General features: G+C 39.8%; 1 protein-coding gene across 1 annotated transcript in view; it reads left to right on the top strand.

The window, feature by feature from the left end:
* Ubr1 (ubiquitin protein ligase E3 component n-recognin 1) overlaps positions 1-11,916 on the top strand; it is a 133,572-nt gene that overhangs the window by 108,246 nt on the left and 13,410 nt on the right. Inside the window, exons 37-41 of the mRNA XM_005364485.1 lie at positions 1,664-1,731; positions 2,727-2,877; positions 6,233-6,320; positions 7,712-7,845; positions 10,472-10,580. Coding sequence (XP_005364542.1) covers positions 1,664-1,731; positions 2,727-2,877; positions 6,233-6,320; positions 7,712-7,845; positions 10,472-10,580 — 550 coding nt within the window. The remainder of the gene's footprint in view (positions 1-1,663; positions 1,732-2,726; positions 2,878-6,232; positions 6,321-7,711; positions 7,846-10,471; positions 10,581-11,916) is intronic.

The following is an 11,916-nucleotide window of genomic DNA, read 5'->3' as shown; positions in this document are numbered from 1 at the left end:
AGGCTGGTCTCGAACTCACAGAGATCTGCCTGCCTCTGCCTCCCAAGTGCTGGGATTAAAGGCATGCGCCACCACCGCCCGGCTGTTTGCTGTTTTTGAATGATTGCCATAACACACATATTTACACACTTGTATCGCTCTCTGTGTCAGGGGAATGGAGTTACATAATGCATTAGTTTTGGTTGTAAAAGCTGGATACTGAGGGAACCTAAGGCATTTATTGTTGGTTGTTATATTGTTCTCTTAAAGGTAGGCTAAATAAACAGGGAAGATAAAAAGGCAAGTCCTAAGTGAATCCAAGGCATATTATTAACTCAATTATGTGTTCTAGTACCTTTTGAGTGTAAAAGATATTTTCTTTTTTCTTTTTTTTTTAAAAAAAGATTTATTTGTTATGTAGACAATGTTCTGCCTACATGTATCCCTGCAGGCCAGAAGTTGGCACCAGATTTTATTATAGGTGATTGTGAGCCACCATGTGGTTGCTGGGAATTGAATTCAGGACCTCTGGAAGAACAATTAGTACTCTTAACCGCTGAGCCCATCTCTCCAGCTGCGAGATATTTTCATAAAAATATATTACATTCAGGCTGTCTATAATGTGTTATCTAATTCTGTACAGGAAGGTTGTCTTTTCTTTTTTTGTTGTTAATGGATTTTGTTTCTTTTCTTTTTTAATTTTTCTTGTTTGTTTGTTTGTTTTAATGTACATTGGTATTTTGCCTGCTTGTATGTCTGTGTGAGGGTGTCAGGTCCCCTGGAACTGGAGTTACAGACAGTTGTGGGCTGCCATGGGGGTGTTGGGAATTGAAGCCCCCGTCCTCTGGATGAGCAGCAGTGCTCTTAACCGCTGAGCCATCCCTCCAGTCTCAGGAAGGTTTTCTGTGTCCTCATTTCCTTTGCAAGCTCTCCCTGCTCATCATCCTAAATCTGTTCACATACTATATGTCACACAACGTTTAAAAATGTTCAGTTGGTGGGAAAGTTATAGAATGTTTTTATAAAAGCCTTTCTTCTGGGGCACGGGGTAGGTCAGATCAGCTCTGGCATAGCAAGCACAAGGCTTCAATCCTGGGCGCACAAGCCAAGCAAGCCTTAGTCATTTGGCATTTCAAAAGGTAGGGCTACTAGGAAGTGAGCCTTGTCCCTACACCTGATAAGCATGCATTGTTGTTTCCACAACTGTTTCTTGAGCAATCACTATTTCAGTTTCCCTTCTAAATATTATTTTATTTATTCATTTTTTGCTTGTTTATTAAAGGCACATACCATCACTACTCTGCTTCCTCCTAAGTTTTCTTGTTCAACTCTTTTTTTTGGTTTTTCGAGACAGGGTTTCTCTGTGGCTTTGGAGCCTGTCCTGGAACTAGCTCTGTAGACCAGGCTGGTCTCGAACTCACAGAGATCCACCTGCCTCTGCCTCCCGAGTGCTGGGATTAAAGGCGTGCGCCACCATCACCCGGCTCTTGTTCAACTCTTAAGCTGGTAGTCTTTTGTCCTGTTCAGTTTCCTTTTTCTTATGACAGCCATATCTTAGAAGTGTGATATACTAGTTTCTCTGGTCTCTTTAGCCACATTGTATTTTCATTCAATGCTTCCAATTTGCATTTTATTCAAGTACATTTTTGCCTTACTGACTGAATTACATTAACTTCTGTTTCAGTTGTTTTTCCTAACCTACAATCAGAAGATACACCATGCCTTCTATCTGTAGATCTATTTCATGTTTTGGTAAGTATTCAATAAAATTATTTTGAAGTCATCAAGTTTATAATTTCATGTTTTTCTTATTTAAATTAATGCTTGCTGTTCACAATAGTAAAATTTTATTTGCCAAGCCGTTTTTAGTGTCTTATCCTTTCTTTCTGAAAATACTACAGATTTCACCAAGACATCAAAATTATTTTTAAAATTATTTTTAAAAAAGAAAACACATTTTCTTTTTAAATTTGATCTTGCAGTTGATTATATTTGTTAACAATCTGTTATGGCTCCTTACCACTCCCTTTTTCTAACTATTTATATCTTATGTCATGTATTACCATGTAAGCTGTAGCCATTAGTTATTTAGTGATAGAGACCATGCGCTAAGTACATGCAGGCTTCCTTAAAATACCCGTGGACAGGTAGCAACTCTTGTGAGTTTTATGAAGAATTTTCCTATCCTCGCAATAATCTTATTTTAAGCCTGCCAGTGAAGAAAATAGTAGTAAAATTGAAACTATGGATTTTGTGGGTATTGGGTTAACCAACCCCAACCACTCATTTGTACTTCATAATCTAAGCCTGTTTTCAGTAGCTGTCCACGCTGACTCTTTTGGAACCTCCTGGGGAGTTTTAAAAAGAATCCTAGCAATTGGACTTTACGTCAGAGTTTGGTTTTGTTGGGTTGGGATGAAGCCTGTGTATCAGTATTTTTTAAGAGCTTCTAAGTGTTTGTAATAAAGAATCTTCAGAATGACTGTTCTGAAGGAGAGAATGACTATCTGGCCTACAGTAAGTAGACTCAGCAAAGGGTAAACTGGCTTGGTGATGGCCTTTCTCTACCATTAATGGTATATTATAATTATATTCTAAGATATTCTGTTGAATATAACTGGGAAAATTATGATGATTATTAAAAAAAAAAAAGCCCTGGGTCATTTGGTACCTTTTACATTTAGTTAGGAGATTGGTTTGTCTTGCCTTTCATTGTTATCCTGCTGATGTCCCTTTACTTTTCATAGGTAGGTGCTGTGTTAGCATTCCCATCCTTGTACTGGGATGACACCGTTGACCTGCAGCCTTCATCCGTTAGTTCTTCATATAACCACCTTTATCTCTTCCATTTGATCACCATGGCACACATGCTTCAGATACTTCTTACAGCAGACACAGGTAAGACTCCCTTCTCAGTTTGTGTTGACTCTAAGTAACATTTACCCATGCTTTATTGACAGAATGAATTACGCTTGTGTTAATCATGGTATATATCTAAACGGGTCAAGGCAGGGTAAGCTATGAGAGGCTAATTATAATTAGCTTAAGATACTTGATCATCTAATTCCAGCTACTCTTCAGATGTGTGGAGGGACTGTTAGGACCTGTTTTTCTTCTTTTCTTCCAAATTCTCATTGTCAATGTCTCTCCAAGTTTATTCCTACCCACACAGGTTCTGCCTTCATCAAGACTTTCAGGAACCCATTCTTTCAGCTACAAGGATAGTATGTTGCTTACCTTGTAACATGGCTATGGCTACTTTATTTCAGTTATTTGTAGCTAATTCTACTCCTCACCCCACTTCTCCTTTCTTTCCATTCCTCCCTCACACGTGGTACCTGATTACAGAGAACAATCATATTTTAAAACCACTCCTCTTAGCCTCAAGTATCTGGCAACCTTGTTCTCCCTGATAAGTACTCGTTGAATGCTTTTTGAATTATGACTCCAGTCACATGAATATAATATAACATTTTCAAGTTCTAAGTGTCCTTTAAGAGTCAAGTCATGAATAGCAAATGAAGTTCTGAGTGATGGCTCAGTGGATAAAGTCTAAGCATGAGGACCAGAACCCATACAGAAGCTAGGCAGATGGGGTAGTACCACACTTAGGAGGCAGAGACAAGGGATCCATGGAACAAACAGAATAGCTAAACTAGCTGGAATTGGCAAGCTCCGGCTTTGGTGAGGAACCCTGCCCCAATAAATAAATAAAGTAGAACGTGATAAAGGAAGACATTCAATATCAGCTTTGGGATTCCTGTTGTATGCATACCTGCACATGCATGTGCAAGTGGATACAAACAAACACATGCATACCATATATCACATATGTAATGTAAAAACCAACAAACTATAAAAAATACATGAAGCTTGGTTCTAGATAACAGTGGCCAATAAAACCTACTGAAAATTCAAGTAATTTAAAGAAAATGCAGATTTAAAAAAAAATCATCTCAGAGGGACCTGGAAAGATAGCTCAGTGGTCAACATCACTGGTGCTCTTCTGGGTTCCGTTCTCAGTACCCATGCGGTAGCTCACAACTGTCTGCAACTTCAGTTAGGGGACATTCAACTCCCTCTTCTGACCACCATGGGCACTACATATGTGGGCTTCATTTTTGAAGAGAGAGAATATTAATCAACAAAAACTAAATATAATTTTATTGTATGCTGACAGGGAAAACTTGGAAGCAACCAGGATAGACATTACATGATTGATAAATAATTTGTAGTACATCCAGACAGTGGAATATCATAATTCAGCTCTATAAAGAAATGAACTATCCAGTCTTGAAAATGCATATATGTATATATGAAGTTGAAGAAGCCAGAGTGAAAGGTACTTTATGGGTCCAACTACAAGACATTCTAGAGAAGGCAGAACTGGGTTTTCCATGGAAATGTGATTTCCATGAATGTAGAAAGGCACAGAGACAGTGAGGCTAGTCTGTATAATACATGTATATATACTTCCCCAAACCCATGGGATGTGGAACATCATGAGTGAATCTTAATGTAAACTTGGGAAATAGTCTTGAGTCAGGTGAAGTTAGCCTTCCAGCCCTATTCTACTCTTCAATACTAAACTGGCTCTTTTAGGACTTTTTGCCTCTTTGCATAATCTCTTTTCAAAGATTTATTTTTATTATTTTTAATTATTTAATGTGTATCTGCGTGTGGGTTTGCGTGCTGAATGCAGGTGCCTGCATAGGCTAGCAGCATCAGATCCTCTGAGGGTGTAGTAGGTCATCTGAAGTGGCTGCTAGAAACTGAATCCAGGTCCTCTGGAAGATTGGTGAGCTCTCCTACTGTCTGGTTGGCTTACTACTTTTTAAAAACAGGGTTTCACCCTAGGTCAGGCTGTCTTTGAACTCATTATGTAGCCCAAGGCTGGCCTTAAACTCTTGGCAGTCCTGTCCTCTTGGTTCACCTCTAGGTGATAGGGCTACAGACATGGGGCATGACATTAGGCTTAAACTTTAGAATCAGTTTGTAAGTATGGACTTTTGGTCAAAATAACTGTTACTAATATACTTATATGAACAGTGCTGGATATTGATAATAGAAATAGTCCATGTGTGCGACCAGAAATATATAGAATTCTATATTTTTTGCTCGGTTTTGCTGTGAACCCAAAACTGTTCCATAGCAATTAAGTTCACGTGTGTGTGTGTGTGTGTGTGTGTGTTATTCACATTTGTGTGTGTGTGCCTGCCTGTGGAGGCTACAGGTCAATGTTAGGTATGTCTAAGCACTCTCTACTTTAGTTTCGAGGCTGGTTTCTCAATGAACTGGGAGCTCATCGATCAGGCTGGTTGGGGAGACAATGAGTTCCGAGGATTTGCCTGTTCCTGCTCAACCCCAGCTCTAGGGTCATAGACATATGTAGCCAGAGCCCAGATTTTAGATGGGTGCTGGGTATCAGAAGACAAGTTATCTGCTTAAATAGCAGGTGCTTTTTCTTCTTCCCAACTCGGTTCATTGATAAATCAATAATCTCATTACATGTGTGCATTTGTCAAACTCATTAAATGGCTTGCTTGAATTCATTTCACTTATGCAAATTTCACTTTACTTCCTCCACATATTCATGTACACAAACCCACATGCAGACATACATATACATACTTTAAAAATTATTGTGCTTTTTGTATGTGTGTGCGCTACTGGGGACTGAACCCAGGGTCTAGGACGTGTAAGCATGCATTCTACCAGTAAGTAGCACTTACCTTCTTCTTTTAACTTGAATGAAAAAAATCACTACAAACTTACTATATGTTTCTAACTTAAATAGATTATACTCACTTGTTTATTTGTGAAGGAAGGGATGCCTGTGTGCCATCACACACATGTGGAGGTCAGGCCAACTTACAGGAGTCAGTTCTCTCCTACTATATGGGTCCTGGGTATAGAACTCAAATTGTCAGAGTTGGTAGTAAGTATCTTTGCCCACTGAACCATGTTATCAACCCTATTGGCAACTTTTCTTTATATGGAAATTAAAAAGAACTAGCAATATGATGTCCATTCTCTCAGAGTAACTTTATGACTGCTCAAATGTGCCATAACAATCTGTCATAGGGCCCTGCAAGGTAGACATTTTCATCTCCATTTCTATACAGTAAAACTGAGGCTGAGGGGCTTAATGGAAGGGATAAAGGGGCTCCAGGATGTTCTGGAATCACGTACTTGAGGTTAAACATGCTGATTGGAGAGCAGACTCTTAAATCCGCCTGCACATCTCTCTCAGGGCTCTCCCTTGCTCAGGGTGAAGAGGACTGTGAGGAGGCTCGATGTGCAGCTGCTTTCTTTGCGGAAGTCTCACAGCACACGGACGGGTGAGTAGCAGTCCACTGGCCAGGCCGCCTCGGTGTCCTGAGGAGTTGGGCGGTGTACCTTTCAGCCATTTTCTTGCCTTAAAATCAGATAAGGCCTTTTATAGTTTTGTAATTTTGTTTACAGGATGGGCATATAGTAAAGAAAATTTACTTCAATTTTTACCTTGAAATAAAAGGTAGTAGATTAGAAAACTCTTTGTTGTATTTGAGACTCGAATGAGGTTGACAGCATTTTGACTTTTAAGCTGTTTTTGGAACACAGGCATGAATGAAAACAGTTTAACAATTGACAGTATTGAGAACTTAAATAAAAGTAGAAAATAAGTTTCCTTGTTACGGTGACTATTCAGTGAATGTACTTGTTAACAGTTAAAAGCTTCTGATCTCTTTGTTAGTAACTGCATGTATGTTTTAATGTGCATATACTGTACCATACATAATTTATACAGCCAATTCAAGTTTACCAGAAAATTGAACAGAGAATAAAAGTGTTCACTTTTATCCCCCCTATACACATTTATATTATGGTAGTAGATTTGTTAGAATTGATAATGTTTTTATTAATTATAGTCCATAATTTACACTAGGACTCACTTTGAATTGCACCGTTACATTATTATATGCAGTGTTTTCATTTCCCCACAGATCATCAACCAGTTTTGATATAGGCACTAGGAATGTATTCATTTTTTAGCAAATCCAGTCACTTTTATTTATTTGTTTGTTTGTTTATTTTTACGTACATTGGTATTTTGCCTGCATGTATCTCTGTGTAAGGGTGTCAGATCTTGGAGTTACAGGCAGCTGTTAGCTGCCATGTGGGTGCTGGGAATTGAACCCAAGCCCTCTGGAAGAACAGTCAGTGCTCTTCACCACTAAGTCATCTCTCAGTCCCCTCCAGTCACTTTTTACTAAGTTTTTCTTCCCTTTATTTCATAGCAAGGGTGGATTTTTTTTCTTTTATCACTGTAACAATGGGGAAAAAAATGATAAGTTCACATTGCAGAGAGAACCTTGTGAGAGTCAAGATACTCTAAAATTCTTTTTTAAAATTGACTTTCTCTTTTTGTTTTGCTTTGTTTTTACCTTCACCTAAGGAAGAGGGAGTACTGATATGCTAAGAGTCTCTGGTAGAGTTGGGGCTTAGCCCTTGGCAGTGTTTGCCTGATGTCCACTGAGCTCCAGTTCCAATGCCTAGCAATCCAAATAGAAAATAGAAAAGTGAATATTATAAAAGTTGATGTTTCCTTTAGAAAATGTATACACCAAGGCTATTAGCTAACTAAATACTTTTTAAAAAGTGCTTAGAAATTAAGTCACTAAATGTGATTTTAACAGGGCTTGTGTTTGCAATCTGGTAAACACTCTGTTCTGGGTTTATTGTGTTCTAGCTTCATTGGCTGTGGCCCTTCTGGCTGGTCCCTGTGGGTCTCACTGAAGAATGGCATCACCCCTTATCTTCGCTGTGCCGCATTATTTTTCCACTACTTACTTGGGGTGACTCCCCCTGAAGAACTGTTTGCCAGTAAGTGGGAGACTGAACTCAGCAGGGAGTGGAGGCTCGTCCTCACTCTTCTTGTCTTCAGCATAAGACAGACAGGGCAAGTGAAACCGCTTCTGCCCCTGCCCAGGTGTAGTTAAAAGTGAGGCCAAAATCCAGCGGAGTTTCATATTCTGCAAATCCTGCTCTCGGTTCCTGTGTGTGTATAAAGTCCTTGAGTTATTAAAATACCTGCGTGTGCCAGGCAATTGTGGCACACGCCTTTAATCCCAGCACTTGGGCGGCAGAGGCAGGCAGATCTCTGTGAGTTTGAGGCCAGCCTGGTCTACAGTGTGAGTTCCAGGACAGCCAGGGCTACACAGAGAAACCCTGTCTCAAAAATTAAAAACAAAACAGACAAACAAACTTGCATGCAAAGAGCTGGAGAGAGCATGCAGCGGTGACACTGACAGCTGTGCAAGCTTGATGCCAAGTTCAGTCCTTGCATTTCAAGTTAGAAGCCGAATACAGGACTGCATGATTGCTCAGCAGGTAAAGGACTTGTTGCCAAGCCTGACTGCATAAATTCAATCCCTGGAACCCACTTAGTTGAAGGAGATGAGCTCCTACGACTTGTCCCAGACCCCCAATATGCACACTGTGGTATAGTCATGCCTCTCCCCACCCCCACCAGTAAATAACTAAGTGTAAAAAGTAAATAAGATTTTAAGTCTGGTGGTGGTGGCACACGCCTTTCATCCTAGCACTCAGGAGGCAGAGGCAGTTGGATCTCTGAGTTAGAGGCCAGCCTGGTCTACAAAACGTATTCCAGGACAGGCTCCAAAGCTACAGAGAAATCCTGTTTCAAAAAACTAAATATATATTTAAATAAGATTCTAAAATCTAAGTGCAGTGGCAAGTAGTTGTAATCCCCACACTTCTATGAAGAAACAGAAGCAGAGACAGGAGAATCACCCTGAAGCCTACAGGCCAGCTGGCTTGGAATTCCCAGTATAGCAGCAGAAACAAGACAGATCTGGCTTTAACAAAGTAGAAAGAACGACTCCTGAAAGTTGTCCTCTGGCCTCCACGTGACAGCAAGGCTGATGAGCATGTACGGGCATGTGCACAGCTTTAAAAAATAAAATACCTGTGTGCATGCTGGATGTGGTAGCACATACTTTAATCCCAGCATTGGAAAGGCAGAGACAGGCAGATTTCTATTAGCTTGAAGGCAGCCTGGTTCCAGGCCTTCTAAAGCTAACAAGTGAGATATCAAAATAAAATACCCGTATACAGAATATAACTGTAGGATATACAGGAAATTAAAGATATTTGTTACCTCTATGGAAAAGAACTGTTTGTACAGGCAGGAAGATGACTTAATTACATACCTTTGTTTGGGTTGGGTTTGGAACATATAGCTATATTTAAGAATTAAAATAGTGATCCAAAAGGCCTTCTGAGCAACAGAAACCATGTTTACTAACAACATCTCTTTCTTTTTCTTTTACTCATTTCTAAATCTAAATGAAGTAGAGAAAGTGTCCTTCCTGTGTTCTATTGGTGAGAGCCAGAATTTTATTTTTTTTTATTTTTTTATTTTATTTTTTTTTGGTTTTTCGAGACAGGGTTTCTCTGTGGCTTTGGAGCCTGTCCTGGAACTAGCTCTGTAGACCAGGCTGGTCTCGAACTCACAGAGATCCGCCTGCCTCTGCCTCCCGAGTGCTGGGATTAAAGGCGTGCGCCACCATCGCCCGGCTGAGAGCCAGAATTTTAAAAGTGACCAAAATTGTCTAGAGAATCATTTTATCCTCAGAGTACAATGATGAGGTTGTCTTTACTAGATGTTAGCCTCTTTATCTTGAACTCTTCAATAGGTGAGATGTGATCAAACTTTGTCAATGTTCTCTAAAAAATAAGATGTTACTTTCCAAGTAATTTCCAATACAGCTCTCTTGCTTGCATGCACAAAATGTTCATGTCCTTATCCATAATAAAAATAAAGTATTTTCTTTCGTTTGGGATGGAGCCAAATATAAAGAAGCATAAATATGCATGATATAATACCAAATGGGCTGAGTCCTGCAAAGAAAAGTAAAACTGATCGTGGCCTGGGTCAGAAGAACCCTTGGACATGGTAGTCAAAGGAAGACATTTCTCCAAGGAGACATTAAACAAAGAACTGCATATTGGGATTGGGCTGGATAGTTGAAGAATGTTTCTATTTAAGAGAAAATCAATGCAGAGGTATTGCTTGGCAGAGGAGGAGAACGGTGAAGATATGATTCTGGCTGTAAGCCTAATGGACGGGGAGGTCCAGGAGGTAGCCAGATGTATGCATCTCACCTGGGTCTTTAAGCCACAATAAAGGCTTTGTGGGCTAGGGTATAGCTCAGTGGTATAACCCGCCCCCAGTCCCTGGGTTCTATCCTCAGTACACCCCCAGAAGAAAAGACTTTGTATTGTATACTGAATATAGTGGTTAGTCATAGAAGCCATCTGATCAGGGAGACTCAGATTCTGCTGTAAAAGAATCACTGTGGCTCATTTGCCACCCACTGTTTTGTACAGCAGATGATAGGAATGAGCGTAAACAGGAAGGGCTCTGTTAACACTGAGTAGATCAAAATAGTGTGCTTATTAAATATATCTTGTTATTTTCTTGCAGATTCTGCTGAAGGAGAGTACACGGCACTCTGTAGCTATCTATCTTTGCCCACAAATTTGTTCCTGCTTTTCCAGGAATATTGGGATACCATAAGGCCTTTACTGCAGAGGTACTGTGGGGGGAAATGTGACTGATGGGTTTCTATCTAGTTTGAAAATTTTTTATGTTTATTTTTCTTTTTGATTGGTTATTGAGACAGAGTTTTGCTGTGTTTACCTCAAACTCTATTCTTCCTCAGATTCCTCTAGGACTTAATTCGAAATGTTTGTTTTATGTTTTTGAGACAGGGTCTAATATAGCCCAGGCTGGTCTAAGACTCACTATGTAGTTGAGGATGGCCTTGAATTCCTGATTCTCTTGCATCTGTCTTCCAAATGCTGGAGTTACAAATGGGGACCATAATGCCTTTCTTTTAATTTGAAAACATTTTAAATTACAATTATTTACTACACTTTTCAATTGATTAGCATTGACTGCAGAGGTAGAAACATACAGACAGGGGCTGGAGAGATGGCTCAGTGGTTAAGAGCATTGCCTGCTCTTCCAAAGGTCATGAGTTCAATTCCCAGCAACCACATGGTGGCTCACAACCATCTGTAATGAGATTTAGTGCCCTCTTCTGGCCTGCAGTCACACACAGACAGAATATTGTATACATAATAAATAAATAAATATTCTTAAAAAAAAAAGAAAGAAAGAAACGTACAGACATTCTTACTCCACATGCTTAAGGAGTAGGCATAATTAAGAATCAAAAGATGCTTGGGCTTGGTGCACCTGAGAGGAAGGCAGGCAGATCTCTGTAAGTGTCTAACCATCCAAGGCTACATATGAAGACCCCACCTCAAAAAAAAAAAAAAATCAAAGGAGTTCAAATTTGAGCTTGTGATATTACGCAATTTGTAGAGTTCTGGCCTAGCATGCACAAAGTCCTCTCTAGTCAGCCCCATGCACCGTTTAAACCAGGCATGTGGCACACCACACCCCAGGATTTTAGAGGTGAGGCAAGAGATTTAGAAGTTCGGGGTCATCTTTGATCATGTAACAAGTTCAAATCCAGTTCTATTAGACTTTGTCTAATAGAAAAAGAAGAATCCAGACTGTGTACAAAACTATGAGTGTGGTAGGGCACATGTCAGAAGCCCGGCCGGGAGATAAACAGGCATCTGTAGAGCAGAGACTAGCACTGAAATGTCCTAGAGACGTGTGTGTTTCTTGTTCTTCCTGCCCCTGCACAGTTTTAGAGTCAGTTTCACAATACTACTCTTAACTCTCCTTCTTCCATGATTTTCTTTATCCTCCTTACTTTTTCTTTCTCGTGCCTGGGTGGGAACCGGGTGAACGCTAGCCTGTTCCTGCTATTAGTCTCATGTCCTAGGTTCTCTGGGTCAGTTTTTGTCTTTGTTTTGTTTTTTCTTTTTGCTTCTTAATTTCTTTTTTTTTTT

Source organism: Microtus ochrogaster, assembly GCF_000317375.1.
Source record: "Microtus ochrogaster isolate Prairie Vole_2 chromosome 14 unlocalized genomic scaffold, MicOch1.0 chr14_random_1, whole genome shotgun sequence".
Classification (NCBI taxonomy): domain Eukaryota; kingdom Metazoa; phylum Chordata; class Mammalia; order Rodentia; family Cricetidae; genus Microtus; species Microtus ochrogaster.
This window is presented reverse-complemented; position numbering and strand designations above follow the sequence as displayed.